The sequence below is a fragment of the Colias philodice genome, chromosome 25 (assembly GCF_061535455.1).
Source record: "Colias philodice isolate Cphi_HAF_F1 chromosome 25, ilColPhil1 Martin Lab GWU primary, whole genome shotgun sequence".
NCBI classification, from domain to species: domain Eukaryota; kingdom Metazoa; phylum Arthropoda; class Insecta; order Lepidoptera; family Pieridae; genus Colias; species Colias philodice.
Genome location: NC_143110.1, coordinates 4,453,121 through 4,477,820, shown reverse-complemented (window position 1 = coordinate 4,477,820; position 24,700 = coordinate 4,453,121). Strand labels below are relative to the sequence as shown.

Here is a 24,700-nt window from a genome sequence, read left to right as displayed (position 1 = left end):
ATTCCAAGATAGGTGCGTAAATAATTTACCTACTCTTTTTGATAAATTGTAATAGTATTTCTTTCCTTTCAAAATTAATTAATTTATTACAGTAATTACTTATTTCACAATGTATGTGTGGTATAACAAAGCCATGCTTCAAATTTTAAGCAAGTAAAAATATTTCTCAAAAATATAGACCGGATACTTATTTGTAATGATTAGCAGCGCTATACTAAAAATGTATGTAAACCTACGTTCCCTTTGGTGCTCATACAATCATGGTCGATGTCGTCTTTCCATGCTTTCGGTAGGTCTGTAGTTACTTCGTGAATATCACAACGCATGTTAATCATGTCGTTTATGCTATGGCTTATCTTCTTAACATCCTCTTCGGCTCTAGGCGACATTCTTTCGGTATCTACTCGGCTTTGTATATCTATAATGATTTATTTATTATCTTTTTTACATTGTTTTCTTCTTTCATTAATACAATTTACAAAATTAAGCATTTTTTTCAACAGATTTTGATTTTTCATTAGATACTAAAAGTAGTGTTTAAATCATTGCAAAACATTGCTCTATAAAATCTTAAATGTTTATTATCTTTTCTCATTGAAAAGCAATTAACTGAATACTGGGACTGAAGTAAACAATGGTTAAAGATTTATCATAGTTAAAATTGATTGAAGGTCGTCGGTTATAAAGTTAAAACGGATATATTGTTTATTTATACATTGGTGAAATTGTTTGATCAATGCTAAGTAGATTTCAAAATATTATAGAAATGTTTCTTGAGGTTCTGTAGTATGCTGCTGTCCATGATTTTTTTAGATTATCAATTGAAGTCGTGCTACGTGCAAAGGTTAAATATTTTTTATGGCTTATGTTTCATTCCATCATAATATTATAACCTCAATTTTCATTTTCATCAAAATCTATTCAGTAGTTTTGACGTGATTAGCATAAGTTCATTCATCGATGCAAATGTAATAGGTAGGTATGTACTATTAGATACTACAAGATTAATATATTATTAATTAATTGATCAAACTAATAACTATATGAAGATTACTCATTAGCTATATTAAAATTACCTTCAGGAAAGTCCAGCAGTATAGCCATTTGTCGTGCATTCCCCGCATATGCAGCCAGGTGCAAGGGTGTTCTACCATATTTATCCAGTCTATTCTTCTCTGCACCATATTTGTTGAGTAGGCTTAGTGCATCACCACCAGTTAATGCAGCGAGATGGCAGGCTGATACCAGCTCAGCACGGCAAGTAACATTTGGATTGGCGCCTTCTTTGAGAAGTCTGTTGGTTATATAAGTATCTGTGGTATTATTGTATTGAGTATGTGATGAAACTAAGGATAGCATCGATTATGCGACATTTTGTGACATCATAGGTGTTCTTGCAAACAAATAATCTAGTCAAGAATTATCGTATACGTATTTAAATTAAATGTAAGAGTCAAGTTACAGGAATTAAAATATAATAAAATGCAAAAAGGATTTCTACATAAGGCGTATTTTGCAATTAACATATTTTGCCATGTTATTGACACGAAAAGGTCATTGACTTTCCTATTATTGTTAACTTTATAAACGAAAATAAGGAGAATGAAAAACAATAGTACCAGTAAAGCATATAAGGATCAATTAAAGGCTTGGAAAAATCAGCAGTAGAGAGGTGTTACCCAGATCCATACTTATGATTTTAATTAATGAAATACTTTTATGGATTACCCCTCAATTCATAATTCTCAATTCAATTGAACGCATGTCCGCGTTTAACGCTCATTCTATGACGAAGACATTAAAAATAGCTTCCTTCGATATTACAATTTAATAACCGTGTTTAATAAAGAAAAATTGTTTCCTTATTTTCCTTGCTTTAATATCACGTATCTAATATAATATGTGTACCTACAAGTGAAGCAGTAATACTAATGTGTATATTAGAATTGTGAGGTCATGATAAATGATGAACTAAATAAAGGTACCTTTTTGTATACGATATTGTATTGCGTTTCCTATAGTTAGCGAGATTGTTTAGACGTGGTGATGTTTGTTTATAAAAACTAGACGCGAAGTTAAATATACGACAGTCAACAGAAAATAGTAGCGCGTTAGGTTTTAGGTGGAAAATTTGCGAAAAAAGTTTCATAAAAAATGTATAATATAGTTTAATATAAAATAAATATGTATACATAAGAATGTTTTTAATAAAATAATATGTCAAACTATTTATCGATCTACTAGGTACTACTTTTAATGTAGTAAAATAATACGTCAAGAACTTTTGACTCTTCTTTTTAAAATGTAGTAGGACTACCTACAACTTGATTGGTTTATGTTATGGGCACGAATTGAAGATGAATAAAAATTGTAAAACAAATCATATCAAATTACTTACTTTTCAACTTCCTCTACATTATAAGCCTCTATCGCTTCCAGTAAATCTGTGTTAAGTCTTAACAGTCTTCTCTCATTCCTTCTGACATTCTTCGATATGGAACCAGCAGTGTCTGGTATTGGAGTCATGTCTGGTAGACATGTTTCAAATTCAGGTGATTGGATTTTGAGCTTTAGCAACATGTTGTTACCGTCGGTTTTTCTGTAATATAATTTAGATTACAATGCTACGTAACAAAAATATAATTAAACAAAAAACTAAGAACCTCCTTCAAATTCTTAGATCTAAACCAAAATGGGACCACATTGCAGGCACCAGCTTTCATACAAAAAAAATATCAAACTCGGTTCACCCAGTAAAAATTTCTGAGGTAACAAAAAAAAACAGAATTGAGAAACACCTCTTTTTAAATCGGTCAAAAATGAGCTCCTTTCATAGTTTCCCTTGCTTTTATTTAATTTTTACAATAAATACATTCACAACTAAAGAAAGATTGAATGTATTTTAATGGTGTTTGCTTTGTTCAATTTGTGTCACTTCGATTAGGATAAAAAAAATAGTTGTTAATAAAAAAAAAATTGGCAGTGGAAACACACACTCAGGTGAATTCCTAGTTCATGAATGACAATGAACAAAATATCATGAATAAATCGCGTTTAAAATTCGTTAAAATCTTTAATTTCTAAACTCGCGTAAAATCAAATGCTAGAAAATACTAGCTAGTTTACAATAAAAGTTCTAAATTCATACATTCTTGTAAATTACCGATATTTTTTATCTGTATGAGTTTCCTTTCCTTCTTCAAGAGATGGAACGACTAGTAAAGGAGAGTTATCCTGTTCCGGAAGGCCTTTTTCTACGTCTGGAATATGTAGAAAATCATTAATATGTAATATAGTATGTACTTAGTGCTTTAATAATATTATGTATAACTAAATGTAGAAAGTATATAATATCTGTGCATTTGTTTCGCTAAAGCTTGAAAATGTCTGGATCGGTTTGGATAATTTTGCTGTATATAAATCTCTATTTATTTTATTACACTTTATTGTAAGTACTACAATCATTTACTAAAAAGAAACAATAAAAATAAACAATATGGTACCAGGCAGATGTAGCAAAATTGGCGGCCTTATCACTAAGCAGTGATCTCTGCCAGACAACCACGTGAAGAAAGGTCAAAAAGCGAAACATTTACTCAGAAATCTTGTTAATTTGTTTATTTATGAAAAAAAAATTGTTTCTTTCTAGTCCATACTAATATTATAAATGCGAAAGTAACTCTGTCTGTCTGTCTGTTACTCAATCACGCCTAAACTACTGATCCAATTTTCATGAAATTTGGTATGGAGATATTTAGATACCCGAGAAAGGACATAGAGGCTACTTTTTATCCCGGGAAAATGACGCAATCCCGGAAATCCTACGGGAACGGGAACTATGCGGGTTTTTCTTTGACTGCGCAGGCGAAGCCGCGGGCGGAAACCTAGTAATTATATAAATGTTCCAAATGATTTCATGTACTTATCAAGAACGATTAATAATTCACATATTATTTGTCTTGAATATTTTAAAATGCACATTTCATACAATTTTGCAAACTCCATTTTAAAATTCATTTTATGATCTAAACTACTATTACGTCTTCAGCAAAAGAAAGAAAGTAAATATTAGACTCTTATATTAAAAATCTTGATTTGAAATTCTAAAGTACCAAGAGGAAAAGTTTTAAGTTGAAGTAACCTTATAGTTATAATCGAATATAATAAATGAAAAACACTCGCCTTTACAAAATAACGAGGAAAACATTTTGATCACTACTACTCACTTTATTACATGATATTAACCAAAAACAGTTTACAAATCACATCTTAATAGCACTCAATCACTTAACGGACAAAATAAACACTATTAAAATTGCCTAAAACACTGTTATAACGATAATAATGCGTACATAGTTTGAGTTATTTATAATTTCATCACACGATTTATATCGGCGATGGTTATCTTCTGACTAACAATGCAAACAAAATCTGAGTGTGAGATCGTTACAGTGAAGGTCATATAGCAATTATTGTATGATTTTACTAAGGCGTATGCGTCTACAGGTTTTGAAAACTATAGATACATTTAAATAGCGTGCTTCTAATTTGTTTATTTCCGATGTGAGCGCATTTGTTGGAGATAATTTTTTTATGGTAAGAGTAGGCAAAGGAGCAGACGAGACACCTGGTGTTAAGTGATCATCGTCGCGCATCTGTACCCACAATACCAGGGCAGGAGTATGGCGAGTGTGTTGCCGGCCTTTAATGTGGCGCTAGAGTCACTTGGACCCAGGGTGGAACAGCTCTTCACAGAATGCCTCCAACAGGGCCAATTTCCCCGGAGGTGGAAGACCGGGAATTTGGTCCTGTTGCAGAAGGACGGACGCCCGCGCGATTCGCCCTCGGCTTACAGGCCGATCGTGCTGCTCGATGAGGTGAGCAAGCTCTTTGAGCGCGTTTTCGCAGCACGCCTCATCGACCACCTGGAGGGAGTGGGGCCGGACCTGAGCGAAAACCAGTTTGGATTCCGCCGGGGGCGGTCCACCATTGATGCGATCGCTGCGCTGCGTGACCTCGCAGACAATGTGGCTGATGAAGGTGGAGTGCTTTTGGCGGTGTCTCTTGACATCGCCAACGCTTTTAACACGCTACCATGGAGTTGCGTAATTGAGGCGCTCCGCTACCACAACGTGCCCGAGTACATGGTGCGATTGCTGCAGTCCTACCTATCAGAGAGGGCGGTGGCGTACCCCGCACGCTGTGGATGGATGGAAAAGGAAATGTCGTGCGGTGTTCCACAGGGCTCGGTTCTTGGGCCTCTCCTGTGGAACATCGGTTACGACTGGGTCCTGCGCGCCACTTATCCCCCGGGTGTAAGCGTGCTTTGCTATGCGGATGACACCCTGGTGACTGCGCGTGGGGCCTCGTATAGGGACGCGGCCCTCCTTGCGACCGCAGGTGTTGCAGAAGTTGTGCGCCGGATTAGAAGACTTGGTCTAGAGGTGGCCCTGGACAAGTCAGAGGCGATTTTGTTTCGTGGCCGTCGAAGGGCGCAGGCTGCTGGATCAGCCATTCAGGTGGGCGGTGCGTCCATCAGCGTTGGTTCCACGTTGCGCTATCTGGGCATCGTGTTGGACAGCAGCTGGACATTCGTGGAACACTTCCGTCGCCTCGCCCCCCGGCTTGTTGGGGTGGCCGGGGCACTTGGAAGTCTGCTCCCGAATCTTAGGGGGGCTGGGGGCGCGTGCCGTCGTCTTTACACCGGCGTCATTCGCTCCATGGCCCTCTATGGTGCGCCCATTTGGGCTGACTCTTTGAGTGTCCGTACCAGACCCCTATTGCGTAGACCGCAGCGGGTCATGGCGCTCAGAATCGTGAGGGCATATCGCACGGTGTCCTTCGAGGCCGCGTGCGTAATGGCGGGGACGCCCCCGTGGGACCTGGACGCCGAAATGCTGGCGGACGTCTATCGCCGCGTCGCTGCGTCCAGATCGCACGGGATCAACCCATATCTGGAGCAGGTCCAGCAATGGAGGGCTGATGCTCTCGAGCGGCGATTCAGTGAGTGGAAACGACGGCTCGAAGAGCCCAGCGCAGGAGTAAGGACGGTCGAAGCAATCCGACCGGTCCTACGTGAGTGGTGCGACAGGCGGCATGGGGCCATCACCTTCCGCCTGACACAGGTACTGTCCGGACACGGATGTTTTGGGCGGTACCTGTGCAAAGTCGCCAGACGGGAGCCGCAAATGGCTTGTCATTGGTGCGACTGTCCGGAGGACACGGCAGACCATACTCTCGCCGTGTGCCCCGCGTGGTCAGAGCCCCGAGCTCGCCTGGTCGCAGTCGTCGGCCCTGATCTCTCCCTGCCTTCCATAGTTCGCGAAATGGTTGGCGGCGACAGATCGTGGTCCGCGGCTATCACATTCTGCGAGTATGTGATGTCGCAGAAGGAGGAGGCAGAACGGGTCCGCGAGAGAAACCCTTCCGCTGATCCGATCCGGCGTCGTCGTCCTATTGGGCGTCGTCACCGTGTCGCGGCCGCTTTACACGGTCGCGACCTGCCTCCCTGATGATGGGCACCGGATGATGGAACGGGGATATAATCCATCATCCGGTGCGGAGAGGCGGCGTGAGAAGTGTTCCACTCTCGCCGCCCCCCCAGGAAGGTAGACCTGGCGGCCTCCCGCCACATTCGCGTTGGGCCTGGAGGAGGCTGCCGCTGACGGGTCTGCGGATGCGGTTCTACCGAATACCCGCGGCCCCGTCAATAAAGCGGCACGGCGGAACACAGTGGAGTTTAGTCGGTAGGACCCTGCACTCAGCAGGGTGAGTCCGACATAACCCAGGGCTCTTCCCCCGAGTGCCCTGGGTATGCCTAAATGCATTCTCCACTATAAAAAAAAAAAAAAAAAAAAAAAAAAAAAAAGGTACGCTCTTTTCTTAAATGTCCCCAAATCGTAACTCATTGGAAACACTGCCCGCGCGATCTGATTCCAAATTTGAAATTACCGTAGTACGAGGCAAAATACTTCTTGCAGATTGTTATCGTAGTATGTAATCGTATCGTAGTATTTTTAATCCTGTGATTACATTTTTCTATTGTTCTTTAATAACATATGAGTCCATTTCTCAATAATGATACAGGTAAATTAGCTTGGAGAAATTTTTGCGTTTGTAGTAGTGTATGGTCAGCAAATAAAATAAAACAACATTTTATTTTTAGTTTTTATTTTATACGCAACGCAATAAATTATTTTTAAATGATTTTTTTAAACTTTTATTGTACTCTCCTTACATTTGTAAGTCTATGTTCTATTAATTATCGGATGGACGACGCGACGCCCCCTTCCCCCTCTCGTTCGCTTTTTGTTTACGTAATTTTTGGGAGGCGTAGAGTTTATAATATTCAGACGGAAAATTAAATGAATATTTATTTTTGTATGAAAATAAAATCTAACAAATTATCAAAAGTCGTAGAACAAATGTTGTTACTTATGATGTTAGCTATCTTGTCCTGCGAGGTTGCAAGTGTTTTACAAGTAACCCTGTATACAGGGTGTAATCGTTAAGTGTGCACAGGCGATTTTTCCGTAAGTATTACAGATAACAAAAAACTTTAAACTGATATCGAAAGTACTTAACCTAATGAGTAAAATGGCCATAATAAATTTTTAAAAATAAATCGAGAAATATCAAAAAAATTATCTTTAAACCCTCCCATACATTAAGTATGAAATATGAATATCCCATATACATTTAATATGAAAGATTTTAGCTTTCTATTTCTTTTTTTTGTTTTCTGCTTTAATTACTTCGCAAATTTGAAGTGACATTTTACACGTTTTTCCGGACATTTTCACGCATTTTCCGGATATTTTCCGGGAATTTTCCGGACATTTCCGGACAAAATGTGTGGAAATTTCCGGAAAATCCCTGGAAAATATCCGGAAAATGCGTGAAAATGTCCGGAAAATATCCAGAAAATGCGTGAAAATGTCCGGGAGGAGCGTGGAAAATGCCTGGAAAATCCCCGAAAATGCCAGGGAAATGTCCGGAAAATGTCTGGAAAACATCCGGAAAATCCCCGAGAAATGCTCGGAAAATCCCCGGACAATGCCTGGGAAATTCCCGGAAAATAACCGGAAAATGCCTGGGAAATTCTCGGAAAAGTCTGAAAATATCCGGAAAATGCGTGGAAATTTCCGGAAAAACTGTGGAAAATCCTTGGAAAATGCCTGGAAAATATCCGGAAAATGCGTGAAAATGTCCGGAAAATGCGTGAAAATGTCCGGGAGGAGCGTGGAAAATGCCTGGAAAATCCCCTAAAATGCCAGGGAAATGTCCGGAAATGTCTTGAAAACATCCGGAAAATCCCCGGGAAATGCTCGGAAAATCCCCGGACTATGCCTGGGAAATTCCCGGAAAATAACCGGAAAATGCCTGGGAAATGCTCGGAAAATATCCGGAAAATGCGTGGAAACTTCCGGAAAAACCGTGGAATATCCGGAAAATGTCCAAATATCCGGAAAATGTGAAAATGTCCGGAAAATATCCGGAAAATGCCTGGAAGATCCCCGGAAAATGCCTGAGAAATGTCCGGAAAATGCCTGGAAAATCTCCGGAAAATGCCAGGGAAATGTCCGGAAAATGTCTGGAAACATCCGGAAAATCCCAGGAAAATGCCTGGGAAAATCTCGGAAAATAACCGGAAAATACCAGGGAAATGTCTGGAAAATATCCGGAAAATGCGTGGAAATGTCCGGAAAAGGCGGGAAAATGCCTGGAAAATCCCTGGAATATGCCTGGGAAATATATGGAAAATATCCGGAAAATGCGTGAAAATGTCCAAAAATAGCGTGGGAAAATGCCCGGAAAATGCTCGGAAAATCCGCGGTAAATATCCGAAAATGCGTGAAAATGTCCGGAAAGAGCGTGGAAAATGCCACTTCAAATTTGCGAAGTAATTAAAGCAGAAAACCAAAAAAGAAAAAGAAAGCTAAAATCTTTCATATTAAATGTATATGGGATATTCATATTTCATACTTAATGTATGGGAGGGTGTAAAGATAATTTTTTTGATATTTCTCGATTTATTTTTAAAAATTTATTACGGTCATTTTACTCATTAGGTTAAGTACTTTCGATATCAGTTTAAAGTTTTTTGTTATCTGTAATACTTACGGAAAAATCGCCTGTGCACACTTAACGATTACACCCTGTATATAAGGGATTTTAAATTAAACTATATGTGTTTCTCCTCTGAAAAAGATGAGACTTTATTTTAATATTTGCACATTTAACATACATATAACTTTTACATTAACAATGTTACTAAAATGAAAAATTTACTAACCTGAAAAAGAAACGACATTTAAAGTTTAATTCTTTAGTTTGAGAAGTCAAAGGCTTGCCTCGACCATGTTTTAACACTGGAGCCATATTGAATTAACAATATAAAGTTACAACACTTACACACAAATTAAACACTAGTTATGGCCCTGCCTTCATACAAAACTGCTGAATACGCCGTTCGCACGGGAATAGAATGTGGATGCGATTTCCCTTAGTTAGCATCCAAGCTTACGTCTTTATAATTATTAAACTGTATAAATTCATTCTTTAACTCCGGTCTGCATCGTGCAGACATGGGTGTAAAAGTCTCATTTTAGCTATTAAATGTAGTTTTTAAGTACATCTGAGTTTTCATTTGGGGCCTCCGGCTGCGGGACATGTAATTCACTTCAACAAATATTATAACAATAATAACAAATAATAACAACAATCAACAAATACAAAATTTATCAATTAAACTACGTACATAATAATTATAATTTTTGAATGAAATGTGCTTTATGTTCTAACGGTACCAAACGACTGCACGTGGCACCTGCGGACAGCGTAAACTGGTTTATTCTGGTTTTGTGCGTGTTTCCACTTTCCACTATCAAGTGACGATTTATTTATTTGTTTTGTTTCGTAATTATTATGGTCAAATATTAATTATGAAACAAATTATTATGGACACGATATTTTATTGTTTCACGGTAGTCGCCTTGTCGTTTGCTCAAGGACGTAAAATTGAATGATATATTTTTTTTTATAAAGTCAAAACCATTTTCTTTCAAATAAAAACTTGTTTTTATTGAAAACAAAAGTGTTGCTAGGAATAAGTATAAAATTAAATAGTAATGTTAGGATATCGAAACATTTTTGTATAGGCCAGAACGATATAGTGGAAACGCGCTCTAAGATCTGAGTAATATACACACCACTACATATGCAAAAATTTCTCCAAGCTAATTTACCTGTACAGTGACCTTTCCTATGTTGATTTTATACATGGATTAATTTAGTTCAGGACCCATTATCAATAATGAAAACTATTTTTTCAACAAGTTTACAAATATGATATATTATCACGCTAAAAGTTGAAATAATCAATATAATTAAAAATATTGCAAACGGGAAAATAAATAGAGTAGATTATAGTAGTAGAAGAGACCCATCTTTGTTCGTGAATCGGAAATTTTTGTCATTGTAGCTAGGTATTTTTTGCATCCTCAAATAGATAAAGGCATGATATTATTTTAAAAAGGTATGTAAATATAAATCATTATTGTAATGAATAGATATATTTCGGGATTCGAACCCGCGTCTTTAAGGCATCACTATAATTATTATAGTTAACAATAATTTGATATTTAATTTTACTCAATACATCAGCTTTCTTTACTTGTTCAATTGCGCAACTCACATATTATTATTAGAGAGAATAGAAGAGACATAGAAGAGACATAGAAGAGACCCATCTTTGTTCGTGAATCGGAAATTTTTGTCATTGTAGCTAGGTATTTTTTGCATCCTCAAATAGATAAAGGCATGATATTATTTTAAAAAGGTATGTAAGTATAAATCATTATTGTAATGAATAGATATATTTCGGGATTCGAACCCGCGTCTTTAAGGCATCACTATAATTATTATAGTTAACAATAATTTGATATTTAATTTTACTCAATACATCAGCTTTCTTTACTTGTTCAATTGCGCAACTCACATATTATTATTAGATATTATGTATATTTCGAGGTACATTTTCATTGAGTTGCCTGCATTTAATTAGGTAACGAAGAAATTACATTTTCATTTCTAATTTGAGCTTTGTATGCTGTTTACAATTCTATACACATTTTTTGGTACCGAAATAAACAGGCAATGGAATAAGAAGCGTTGAAAATTTTAAAATACTTTTATTGTTTCATCTATCAAGTTTACTTTCTAGTCGAATCAAAAACAATTTTATATTTTCTATTTCGAAAGAGAGTTGATCTACTTTCATATTCATTTCTTCAATAGGACGTTTTGATGCCTCCGTGTTATCAGTTACTCTTTCCTTAACTTTATCTAAACCTTCATCTAAATCATCTAGTCGTTTCAGAACTTCATCTAACTTCATTTTAGGAAATAATGCTTTCTCCGATCTAACAGTATAGATTTGTTCGTTTTGTTTCTTGTCAAGCTTAGTGATTGCATCGTGCATTTCGTTTATCTTATTTTTAAATTCTTCTAAATTTGTTTCTTGCTCTTTGATTTGCTTTTGTTTCTGCGCCATATTTAATATAGCATCTTTCAGATATGAAGGTAACGTTTTATAGTATTTCCACCTCGGCTTCCCAGGATGTATGGTGAACATATTCATAACTCTTCTTCTCTGTCTAATTTTCTCGTTCAGTCGTGTAGGTAAAATAAAAGTAAAGAATTTGTTGTATACCAAATTGTCTAACGTTGAAAGGAAATCTACTTGTTTTGCTAGCCTATTTATGTTTCCTAATATTTCTAGGTCATTTATATCACTGACGGCCACACCGACCATTAAATTCATAAGAACAATAGCGGCCAATATAAGAAATACTAAGAAGATTAAGCGGACTATTATAAAGGATGTTGCTAATGTTTCTGAATGTTCCTTATCAAACAAGGCTTCGTAATCGAACTCTGATGTCATCATTACAACTGTCTTTACAAAAGACGCCCACGGACTTTCAAATGGTATTTGAGAACGGAACTGTATCATGAAACTCAACGAAAATCCGATCACCAAGAAGGCAAAAGTCAAAAGAATCTGAAAAAAGAATTTATATCAATAATCTTCCTTGTTATACAAATTATCCATCTCTTTTGTTTATTGTAAATATGTAACCTTTATGACATTCCCTGCAACCTTTCCAAACATGAGGACGTAGTAGCCCCAATTTGGAAATCTTGAGAGTAAAAACATAAGCTGTATCCAAGACAAAAGTAAAGCCAAAGTCGCAATATGTCTTGACCAGTCGGCACCTTCAGAAATAAGATTTGCCGGCGGGAGAATAAAACCAAGGATTATGGAGCCAATTTTATTCCAAGTTTCCACCTGATTAAAATATCTTGTGCTTTTTTTGTTGATGTATAGCAATTCCTGTAGAAAATATATTTGAAAATTAGCATTAAAATAATTTGTAAAAAAATTTCCACTCTCACTATCTTACCTGTATTATTATCAAGCAAACTGAGAAAAATAATATTTTTTCCCAAACTCCTGGACTGAGAAATTTTGGCGGGCGCTGATTCGTGTCTTTATAAAAGAAAATGGAAATCGAAAAAGTGGTGAGTGAGAAAACAAAAAAGGCATAAACTGCAATTATTGTGTAGAAAAATGGTAATAGAGCTTTCCATTTTAAATAGAGGAAACTTTCTAAAAGCGGGTGAAGTAATAGCTTTCTTTGGCCATATCTGTTTCCCGTTTTGAGGAGAGCTTCGATAACTTTCATCTGTTTCATTTCACAAATCGAAGGCATTAATATTCTGTAATCTACGATGATTTCACAACTCGCTTCTTGGAAGTTTTGGGAATTTGAAGTGATATACGAATCAAAAACTTGTTCCATAAATTCGGTTGGCTTTGATAAATTATTTAAAATCATATCGATAGCCGTTCTTCTATACTTTTTAGGGCCGTCCGTGTATCCTGATAAATCCGCACCTTCTTGGAGTAGTAGAGCTATAACGTCTCTACTTCCATGATGGCTTGCAGTGTGGAGAGGATACCACCCTTTACAGTTTACTTCGAAAATAGTTGTTTTATCATATTTTACTATAAAACTTGCTATGTCTATGAAATTTTTTACCGCAGCTATATGTAATGGTGTCGATGAGAAGTGGGGACTACTTGTAGTTCTTAATCGAATATCTGCGTTTTTCCCTAATAATAATTCGAAACAAGGTACGCTATTGTTTGCGACTGCAAAGTGAACCGAACCAAAACCTCTTCTGTCACCGGCTGTTAATGAATTTATCATATCAATTGCCTCACCATCGTTATGTTCTAATAATAATTTCAATATTTCAAAATGGTTATATTCTGCTGCAACATGTAAAACATTAACATTGCCAGGTAATTCTATTTTGATTGAGGCTCCTTCTCCAAGCAATGCATTTACACATTCTACATGTCCGTTTATAATTGCTTTAAACAATGGGGTTTCGCCTTCTTCATTTTGACAATCGACAATATTTTGCTTTTTTGCTACGCTAAGAATTTCCATTAGTACGTCTAAATTGCCTAAATCAGCAGCGGCGTGGAGTGGGGTTTCTCCGTCATTTGCCTAGAAAAAAGAAGTAAATTGAAATATATTATAATAATAAATATATTGAAAAATTCTGCTAACATTTGTTCCAGAAGTAAAACCATACGCTAAGAGTGACATCTGCTCCAGCTTCTAGAGCAATGCAGACACCAGGGACCCAAGCATCTTCTACAGCAGTCTGTAATACTGTGTGACCATCTTTGTCTTTTACATCTACAAGAGCAGAGAGTGGATCGGCATCGATGTAGGGATAGTTAGCTAATATCTGTAATTATTTAAACAAATTATATTACATAATATTATTATCGCAACACATTCCACGGTACTTTATATTAATTATATTTAATTACCTGTAACGGTTCTTCGAATCTTCTTTTAACACACAGATGTAAAGGAGTTAGACCATCATTATTCAAACAATTGACTGATGCTCCATTACCGATTAGATCTTTAATGCTTTCTATATTTTCTAATTCAACGGCTACATGAAGAGGCGTATCTATTCCGTTTAAACCATTAGCTTTCATGGTATTGTGTCTTCCTCCAGCAAGGAATAGCATTTTAATAACTTCTGTGAAACTGAAATTGTTTAATAGAATAGTAATAAAAATGTTAATACATAGACAATTTTATTTGCTATATGCGAAAAATATTCATTGTTATTTTTAATAGATATCTTACTACTCCGAGTTTATTTCTTCATTATGATAATACGCTGAGCCCACCACGTCAAACGGGGTGCGTCCAATCTCATCACATATATTAGGGTTCGCTCCAGCTGCCAAGAGGAGTCGTGTGCAATGCCGTCGTGCACATGACACCGCTATGTGTAAAGGAGACCAACCGGGTTGGAGAAGGGGTAACTGTAAAGAAATAATATGGCTATTAGTCACGTGTTTATAATTTTTTAATGTATGAATGCTCATGGGATTAAATTCCATGTCCATTGTATCCAAACCACCATTAATAATTGTGCCAAATAAGTTAGTCTGTATTAATATTATGTATCTTTATCGTTGCTAATTTTAAGAAAAAAAACAATTCTGGAAATTATCTTAAATCTGGAATTATAAATACGAAATTTAATGAGGATGGATGTGTGTTTATGTATGTTTGTTACTCTTTAACGCAAATACTACTGAACCGATTACACTGAAATTTAGCACACATATAGACGATAACTTGGATTAATACATAACATAGTTTTTATTCCGGAAATCCCAATAGAACGAGAACTACGCGGGTTTTTTCTTTGAAAATGCGGGCGAAGTAGCGGCGCTCGTTACATACAAAGGAGAGACATCTATCAAAATTTCTTATGATTGTTAACCTACACTGCCTTTTATGCTCAAACAATTGTGGTCGATGTTATCTTTCCAATTCTTCGGCAGCGGCGTTGTATCCTCTCCAAGGTCGCATCGCATATTTGCCATCTCTCGTGTCTTTTGACATGTTTTCTTTACATCTTCCTCTGCTTCTAATGACATATCACCGTTGCTGACCCGGAGCTGAATATCTGTAATTAAATAATTAAGTACTTTTTTTTCTTTTCTCCCACTGTTAATAAAGTTGTTGATTTAAGTTTTCAATTGATTTTTTCTGTAGTTAAAATGTGTGTGCTGGAAGTGGCTGGAATAAACTAGTTTTCTTTCTTTCTGATTTACAACAAAAGGCTTTTCTACTTTTCGCTCATTACCAAATATTCCTGGTTGAATGTTATTTTCTTAATTTGACATGAAAGAAGAAATTAATTATAAAATCTGACAGAGTCAAAAGCGTTTTCGTAAGTTAATAAACTTTGTTGCTTTATTGAGCTCCGAGGTGTTTTTTTAGTATTAAATCATGGAAATAGCGCAGAATTTTATGGTAAGTACTCAAAAATGGTAATGCTGGAAGCGATTAAAAGTATCGTAAACATTTTATTATGCAATTTCGTGACCTCAATTCATCAAGCTTCGTGGTACTGAAGCGAAGGTGCTATGGTTAAATAGAATGTTAAATTAAAACTTTGTAAGATAAGAAAATGTGAATTAATAATCAAGGAATTGTTGTTGGGAAAATATTCTTGCTTCCTAGTCGTATGAATGATGAAATAATATAATATGAATGTGGTATCGATTTAAAAAGGAATCGGTAGATTATATTATAGATTAGTGAACATTTCTACGTCTAGACTCAAGACTGCATGGTATATTCTAAACATATCAAAATTAATCGCCTTTAAAGCGAAATTTGCGTAGTATGTGTAATCGTTTTGTCATAAATATTTACTATTTCTTCCGACATTTCTTAGAAATCTCAGTACCTATCTAATATTTTAATGGATAAACATCTCAGACCATATTGTTGTATCGTTTACATAAATCTGTTTATAACAATACTTCTAAGCAGCTAAGTAGCAATTGAAAAAATAATCTTTTAACAGGGGCCGCTCGCTACCAACACAATGACGCGAATAAATGAAAATGGTAACGTAGTTGGTACTATCATTGTGAACTGTGAGGGATTCCCGGAGACCACGACCCTGGACAGCTTGACGGCGGCAACTTATTCCACGCATATGCGCAATTTGTCGCACCATGCGTCCAATGCGTTGAAGGAAATTGTAAGTATTAGTATTGTTATTGAATTTGTAGCATAATGATTTTTAACAAAAACTAAACTGCCTTAAAATTGAAAAAAAAAAATAAATACAATAGAATCATACGGGGGATACCTTTTAAATAAATAAAGAAACATTAAAATCGGTTAATCCAGTCGAATGTTCTGACGTAACAAACACAAAAATATATAGTCGAAAGAACCTTTTCCTTTTTGGATGTTGACTGCAAAATAATGAAGATCTATGGCACTTATTAAAAAAATAATAAAGGTGTGAATCATTATTGTGCAAAAAAAAGAAGTAAATAATGAAATATCACAGAGAGAATATTCTACCATATTTTATGTAGATACTAGTTGTTTGTAATGGTTTGGATGTTGTAAAAGTAATGTCGCTATTCGGGACGGAGACAAATCTAATAAATCAAAGACATAAAAATCGGTACAGACGGTCTTGAAATATAAATATTATAGCATCACAGTTCTCTAATAACATTGCATTATACGACTTATAAGCCTAGGACGTAATTCTTGTTTTGTGGTATATTATAACGATTTATATGGGGATAAAGGATTTAACATTAGATTACTTTCCTATGATAAAATAGTCTAGTAATGTGTACATTTTTAAAAATATAAGGAAAATGCCTTATAATTCTATATTTATTTTCAAAATCATAATATGTTATTGTGATAATACGTGATCAACTTAGTCGTGGGTATGAATAAATTATATATTTTAAACATGAGAAACAGAAAAAAAGACGTGTGGCACTCGGGGACTGCCGCAGTAAAGCTATATTATAGCATGCCTTCAAGCCATTAGCCACACCTCCGTGTCCGTCGGAGTGGGGAACGTGAGGTTTTTAAAGTGAAACTTTTATTACATCGTCTCAAACTTTTTGGTCTGTGTAGCGCATGTCGCGTGTATCGCGGCTGCCGAGTAGGTATACCTACTCGCAGCCGACCGACACGCGACATGCGCTACACAAAGCAGTGTTCGGAACCGTTCGAACAGTTTCACTTTTACCGTGGTTTCATAAAACCACACAACATTTTTTCGTTATTGAATTTCTCGATTCGGTCCCCGCGCTCAAGGCCCGCGATAGAAGCTATGCAATGGCTTAAAAAATATATTATAATTTTTTCTTTATCTTTAATCATCTCACTGTAACTATTATTTTGATGTGTTTAACTTTAATTTGTTCTTTCTAGGATGTGACTGACGAGCTCATGGTTTTGCGGCTGGTTTCTAAGAAAACTGAAGCTGTGGTCGCTCCAGATCATGAATTTCATCTTATTGTTGTTATGAGAAATTAGATCTTAATGTAACTTTAATTAATACATACTTTCAACACTTAAAATTGCTTGTTATAAAATTAATAAAGGATTGAAATGATATTTTTTTCTTTCACACTATTTTGTTGACTGTACGTAAATAGCGCGTGCTCATAGTATTCTTGCTTCGTATTTTAAAACTCATTAATATCAAAGAGTGAAACGTTTGTTTGAATTTAAATCTATAGTATAATTTCCTTTGCAAGAACGGCTTTAATATGAAAAGTTCTGGGCACGGCGGAAACGCTGTTTGTTCTTGAGGCAAATATTTGTGCGCGGATATTTTGCTATTTATTTCGTATAATTTATTCCACTATTATGATAATTCGGTTCAGTATTTAATTTCCATTCAATATTAAGAATGTTACGTATTTTGTAAGAAATATTAGAACACTGCATGTAATTGATGTTTGGTGTAACTAATAAAACTTATTTTCACCTAATTATGTCGGAACCTAGTCATTTATTTATCTTTTAAAGTATTACACAAGTAAGTATATAACGATGAAAGAATAATATTTATCTGTCAGGTAAGCCAATAACTTAATAATAACTTTTTCCTGTTAAAACGTACCTTCAGACAGACCAAGCAAGATGGCCATCTGTCGTGCGTTGCCAGCATACGCGGCAAGGTGCAGCGGGGTCCTCCCATACTTGTCCAGGCGGTGTTTCTCAGCACCATACTTGATCAACAGACCCAGGGCATCCCCACCAACTAACGCAGCTATGTGACAAGCTGATACGTTGTCCAAGCGGCATGTGGCGTTCGGATTGGCTCCAGATTTTAGTAACCTGAGAAATGCAGGTGGTGTTTATTTTTGGAATCATGGGGACGAAAAGTTTTGTAGAAAGTGTATTTAAAAATTCTCGATTCTCGATAGTAGGTACCTAAACCGGCTGATTACTATAATAATATAAACGCGAAATCTATCTTTCTTTTACATCGCACTGGATCGATTTTATTTTTATGACTAGAGAGTTAAGAAGTTAGCTAGGGAGTGATATTCTTATCATGAGCAGAGCATGTTTGGACTACACCAAATTTAAAAAAAATCATATTACTGTTAATGTGACAGCAAAAGTTTTAACCATTTACCTACGGAATTGGGATCCCTACCACTAAATAAGATAAAATGGCAGCCTAACGTTCCTAGGAGAGCGGTCCTTCTACAAAATGGCAAAAAGGGTAAAAGGATCTCGCACATACATTTTAAATTTTGATTGTATAACGTAAGTATATGTTTTACCTCTCGGCCTCTTCAATATCGTGTGCATCTATAGCTTCCAGGAGTTCTGTGTTAAGTCTCCTCAGCCTTCGGTCACTCCGGCGCCATTTTTTCGGCCAAGTCTCTGATGTGTCGGGCGCGGGTGTGGACTCTGGTGTGGATGTAACTGACTCTGGTTCTAAGTTCAGCTTTTGTAACGTGGGATGCAATGGGCGCCTGGAACAATAAGTCAAGAATCTTGGCGAGAAATTTTGTTGGGCATTATGATCACTATAATTTGTTGTTATTGAATGATTGTATTTTGGCTATGTAGCACTCGAGCTATGTCTGTTTACATATTTCATCTTGAGTGCTCGTAACCAATGTTTTAGAAAATCTATGCAATTATCTTAAAAATGAATAAAATTTGGGATGGTTTCAATGGGAACGAACTTTTTAATAAGCATTTAATAGAGATTAATCTCTCGCTATTTTCCAATTTCCATAGTATAATAATCAAATAAAGGATTACTCGTTTTTAAAAGGTAGTAAAGCACTAAAGATTAGTTTTCCAGATGAAACAGGGGGAAAAATATTGACTAAAGTAATTCAATATAGCGTTGGCTTCAGCTTGCCTCAGTTCTTTGTTTGTGAAGTTCACAGATCGAACAGGCATTAGAGAGATTGGAATGGTTTAAATGAAATTAAATTGATGATGAAATAAAACAGTCGATTTTTATTACTCGAAGCCTAGTAGTATTACAGTTGAAGACTGTGGTTTGGACAATGAAATATCTTGGATATGAAAGAAAGAACAAGGGAAGAATGTACTTATTTTAAAATAATATGGTCTTGGAAACACTGCGAATGGTTTTGCATGATAATGCTCAATTAATCACAGTATTAGTTATGGCTTCAACACGCGGTTTTCAAAGATTTTTGAAGTTAAAATTCTTTATGCGCGTTGAGAGTAAAATTTCAAGGTCGCGTCATGGCGATACCGTCACGTCATGGAGTAAGGCGACGATTTTGGTATCTTTGAATCTTACCAAAGTTTCACATCTGACACACGCTCTTTTTTATTATTTCAATTCTTAGTTAAGATTCGCTTTACCTGAAGACTGGCTGCTGCTGAGGAATTGGTCGACCATTTGCAGGATTCAGTAACGGCTCATTCTCCGGGTTTTCAGGTATACCCTGCTCTACATCTGGAAAATAATATTATTTAGTACAAATTTATTTTATTACTAGCGGTCCGCGCCCCGGCTTCGCCCGTGGTACATATGAAAAATAGATGTTGGCCGATTCTCAGACTTACCCGATATGCACAGAAAATTTCATGAGAATCGGTCCACCCGTTTCGGAGGAGTATGCAGACTAACATTGTGACACGAGAATTTTATATATAAGATAAGACTAGCGGTCCGCCCCGGCTTCGCCCGTGGTACATATGAAAAATAGATGTTGGCCGATTCTCAGACTTACCCGATATGCACAGAAAATTTCATGAGAATCGGTCCACCCGTTTCGGAGGAGTATGCAGACTAACATTGTGACACGAGAATTTTATATATAAGATAAAGAAATTGAGCTATACATCTAGATTAGAATAAACGAGTCGTTGTAATTACACGTGTTTAATTATGAGGATTTTAGTGAAGTCAAATACAAGCAGAATTTTGAGTTTGCGTCGGCAGTTGTGTAGTTAATTTAAAATAGCCCAGTTATGGATATTACTCAGGATCGACTGAAATAAAATTATAAAAGGGAAAAAAAAGGAAATCGGTCATTCCTTCTTATGTACACAGGATTAATAGTAAACTGTGTATGTCTAAATTTTATTTTTCTTATTAACTTTAGCAAGGAGAGTGTAGAGCACAATAGGTACTTATAATTAATATGAGTAATATTTTTTCAAACAACAAATATATGTAATTAAAAAAATCTAAGGATCTCTTAAATATGCTAACCGGTTATAATAGCTTATTATTCAAATAATTTGTGTACTATAGGTAAATATTAAGGTATGCCAATTTATAAATGCGTGTGCAATAATTAAATATTTTACTTCTTACCCTCCAGCTCTTAAAAAATATCCAGTTGTCTGATCCAGAACGAAAATTGCGACTAATTATTATTTGCTGCTATTATTACCTATACTATGTTTGCTTTTAAAGGACATAGATACAAAATTATAAATTCATAATATGTATAAAAGTGAAGAGTCTGTTTGTTTGAACAAGCTTAACTCCGTAACTGCTAGACCGATTTCAAAAATACTTTACTACCCTTAGATATGAAAGTAGGTACGTAGTAGGTCGCTGAGTTATAGGCTATATATAATCCATACTAATATTATAAATGCGAAAGTAACTCTGTCTGTCTGTCTGTCTGTCTGTTACTCAATCACGCCTAAACTACTGAACCAATTTTCATGAAATTTGGTATGGAGATATTTTGATACCCGAGAAAGGACATAGGCTACTTTTTATCCCGGAAAATGACGCAATCCCGAAAATCCCACGGGAACGGGAACTATGCGGGTTTTTCTTTGACTACGCGGGCGAAGCCGCGGGTGGAAACCTAGTATTATATATATAATATGTATTATATATATAATATTAATATGTACCACGAAGCCTCTAATAAATACAAAAAAATTAAAGTTTTAAAATAAGAAGACATGACTCATATACTTTATCTACCTTGCAGTTAGTTTAATAGATAATATTGACTCATTTGTTATGTAAATACGATGGATTGACTTACATAGATTAAACGAATAACATCACTGTTCATTTTTATGTTAAACTGGCGGTCCGCCCCGGCTTCGCCCGTGGTACATGTTTACGTTTTCTCTACATAAGAACCATCCTCGTACTTCAAGGAATATAATAAAAAAAGAATTATCGAAATCGGTCCACCCGTTCTCGAGTTATGCGCTTACCAACACATTTTGCGATTCATTTTTATATTATAGATTAAACTCTATTATAAATAATTAAACTCTATTATTTATACTAATAGAGTTTAATTTCGTTTACATTTAACTAGTTATAGTATATCTTATATAGTATATCTAGTTATAGTATATATTTATAGTATATCTATACATTGGAATATAATAAATTACTTCTTATTGTATTTGTTTGTTTAATTTAAAGTATTCATTTTAAGTGAAACATATTCAAAGAAATCTTATATTTATATATTAATTATAAATTATATAATAATTCTCGTGTCACAATGTTAGTCTGCATACTCCTCCGAAACGGGTGGACCGATTCTCATGAAATTTTCTGAGCATATCGGGCAAGTCTGAGAATCGGCCAACATCTATTTTTCATATGTACCACGGGCGAAGCCGGGGCGGACCGCTAGTATCTCTATAATATTATTTTGTACTAAGTTTGAATCTCTACATATTATGTAGAGATATAATTATAATATTTACCTACTGTAAATAAAAAGTTATGAAATAAATCCTACTTGCCTGGAATAAATTGCATATTTAACTTGCTATGTTCAAAAATACATATTTTATTCCTATTACAATTATTGAGGGATTATATCTTATGTAGAGATTTAATTATTTATTCCACAGATAAATAATCACTAAACAACAGTTATATCTTTAACATAGACTGTACACGGCAATTTAAAACATAGTTATTTAACTAGGCACATATCCTTATTCTTAGTTTCACATTATTTTCACTGTTATTTTCGTACTATACGTATTGGAGGTTTTTAAGCACAAACATTCACTTCTATGGTTATCGTGTTACTAAATTTTATTTGAATTATTAAGTATAATAAATACTACATTGAAATAACTGGAGATTTAACTATTGACATTACATAAATTATAACGTTTTGTTATGTTTTAAAGATCTTTGTTTATTTTCAAATGTATTTCCATTCACGTTAGGGTAAATTTTTCTAGCGTTTAGTTTCTTTTTGAGGTGAGTAGCATATGTGTAAAACATTAAAATTGATAACAATATCACGAATTATTTCCTAATAATACTATTTTAGTGAGAGCATTACATGAACGTGAGCGAAGCCGCGGACTGAAAACTAGTATTAGAACTTTAACATATTATTCAGGTAATAAAAAGTAATAAAATAGACAAGAAATATTATGAAACTTAGACTATTAGTCAGTCCACAGTTTATCTATAGTTTTTACGATAAATCTCTTGAATGTAGATTGTAGATAATATATCAATTCTCAACGTAATAAACTTTTACTTAGATATGCTTAGATTAAACTAATTTCCTTTCTTATTCTGTAACCGGTACTTTTTAAAAAGATTAGAAAAATTCTTCTCTTATTGCATCACTAGGAATAAATAAATATTTGTTTTGCAATATCCGTTTATGACTTCGTTATGGACATTAGGTATTTAAATTAAAACATAGTACTCAGTAACTTTATTTGACTATTTTCTTATTTGAATTAATGCGAGTGTATTTAATTGCTTACTAATATTTTAATTATGCGAAAGTCTGTTTGTTTATTTGTCTTTCTTTCACTTGACTATAGAGCGATTTCTAATAGGTATGATTTTTGAGTCCGAATATAGTTATGAGTGACATAGCCTCATAGGCTACTTTTAAGTTTTAACCGCGGAAAAACATGTCATAGATACCCATTTCCTGTGTCTACACGAGCGAAGCCGCGGGCGGAAAGCAAGTAATTTTGGACATAATTTAAATAAATAAGAAATAAATCTTATATATAAAAATGAATCGCAAAATGTGTTGGTGAAGAGAGAGAAAACGTAAATATGTACCACGGGCGAAGCCGGGGCGGACCGCTAGTTAATAATAAATATTTCAGGACAATTTTCACACACGGCACGATCTGATCCCATACTAAGCTTTCGCTTGTGTTATGGAAACCAGATGGCTGATAAACATACATATATAATTTTAAATAAATATTAAATACTTATACATAGATAATTAACACCCAGACACAGAGCAAACATCTATGTTCATCACACAAATATTTGCCCCGGGTGGGAATCGAACCCACGACCTCTGGCTTGGAAGGCAGGGCCACTACCAACTAGCCAACCGGTCAGTCAATTTAAAACTTGTAACGGATTATAAATACGATTATCGTGTGGTATTCTGTTTCTATATTGTTCTTTAAATTGTTGATCGATAAATCTAAAGTCACATATTCGTCGGTTACGTTAGTTATAACTTATAATATAAAACGCATTATCTTAGGCAATTAAAATGATATTATTACTATAATTAACTTGAATCAATTTTATTTTGATTACAGAATAATATGGTAGATTGCATATCTTGATGTATCTATTTTTAAATTTTGGTAGAAATGTGATTTTATTGAAATTACGATTTCTTAAGTTTTTATATCGACTTGGTTGCTAAAGCTAAAGGACATTTAAGTTCCCAATTGTAATCATTTTACTTTTCGAAAATTGCACTTTTTTCTAAATGTTCTTAACGTTCTTAGTTCTCTATATATATGTTTTGTTAGCTATATCTTTTCAGTGATTTCAAAATTGTTATAAAGTTTTTACTTTGATACAATAATTCTTGGGGTAAGGAGTGATCCATGTCTGACTTCTATTACTAAAGTAGAAGTGATTCTATTTTAGCAATAGGAGTCAGATATAGCCCAGACCCTCTACCAAATCACGGTTATGCAGTTATTCATTCTCCACATACAAAAGAATGTGCCGAGCACACGTGTCAGAAGTGAAACTTCTTTGAAAATTAAAACCAAAATCGTCGCCTTACTCCATGACGTGAAGGTATTGCCATGACGCGACCTTGAAATTTGACTATCAACGCGCCTAAAGAAGTCACTTCAAAAAGGTGTTTTCAACACTTCACTGTATATAAATCAAACAAGGATTAACGAACCTCTCTCCATAATCACAATATAAACACACTCACTATCACTAATGTATGCATTAACTTCAAGAGACGGCAACGTTTTAGCGT

General features: G+C 35.2%; 3 protein-coding genes across 4 annotated transcripts in view; 1 reads left to right on the top strand and 2 right to left on the bottom strand.

Moving 5' to 3' along the window:
* Nucleotides 1-4,491, bottom strand: part of LOC149477314 (transient receptor potential cation channel subfamily A member 1-like) — an 8,361-nt gene extending 3,870 nt beyond the window's left edge. The window contains exons 1-5 of one of the 2 annotated variants that reach the window (XM_089710773.1): nucleotides 4,183-4,491; nucleotides 3,164-3,260; nucleotides 2,399-2,599; nucleotides 1,077-1,294; nucleotides 237-418 (exon numbers count right to left, since the gene is read on the bottom strand). In XM_089710773.1, coding sequence (XP_089566899.1) covers nucleotides 237-418; nucleotides 1,077-1,294; nucleotides 2,399-2,599; nucleotides 3,164-3,260; nucleotides 4,183-4,207 — 723 coding nt within the window. In that variant the 5' untranslated portion in view covers nucleotides 4,208-4,491. The remainder of the gene's footprint in view (nucleotides 1-236; nucleotides 419-1,076; nucleotides 1,295-2,398; nucleotides 2,600-3,163; nucleotides 3,261-4,182) is intronic. The other variant, XM_089710774.1, reaches the window with a different exon arrangement.
* The window catches only part of LOC149477313 (dynein light chain roadblock-type 2-like), a 26,968-nt gene extending 9,479 nt beyond the window's left edge, over nucleotides 1-17,489 (top strand). The window contains exons 2-4 of the mRNA XM_089710822.1: nucleotides 13,658-13,809; nucleotides 15,991-16,170; nucleotides 17,382-17,489. Coding sequence (XP_089566948.1) covers nucleotides 16,012-16,170; nucleotides 17,382-17,486 — 264 coding nt within the window. The 5' untranslated portion in view covers nucleotides 13,658-13,809; nucleotides 15,991-16,011 and the 3' untranslated portion in view covers nucleotides 17,487-17,489. The remainder of the gene's footprint in view (nucleotides 1-13,657; nucleotides 13,810-15,990; nucleotides 16,171-17,381) is intronic.
* LOC149477312 (transient receptor potential cation channel subfamily A member 1-like) lies at nucleotides 11,173-24,700 on the bottom strand. The gene is made up of 11 exons (XM_089710775.1): nucleotides 24,620-24,700; nucleotides 19,824-19,917; nucleotides 18,752-18,946; nucleotides 18,079-18,296; nucleotides 14,900-15,081; nucleotides 14,247-14,428; nucleotides 13,916-14,144; nucleotides 13,672-13,830; nucleotides 12,468-13,583; nucleotides 12,143-12,397; nucleotides 11,173-12,064 (listed from the first exon to the last, which is right to left on the bottom strand). Exons 1-11 carry the CDS (start codon nucleotides 24,627-24,629, stop codon nucleotides 11,201-11,203), a joined length of 3,504 nt encoding a protein of 1,167 aa, XP_089566901.1. The 5' UTR covers nucleotides 24,630-24,700; the 3' UTR covers nucleotides 11,173-11,200.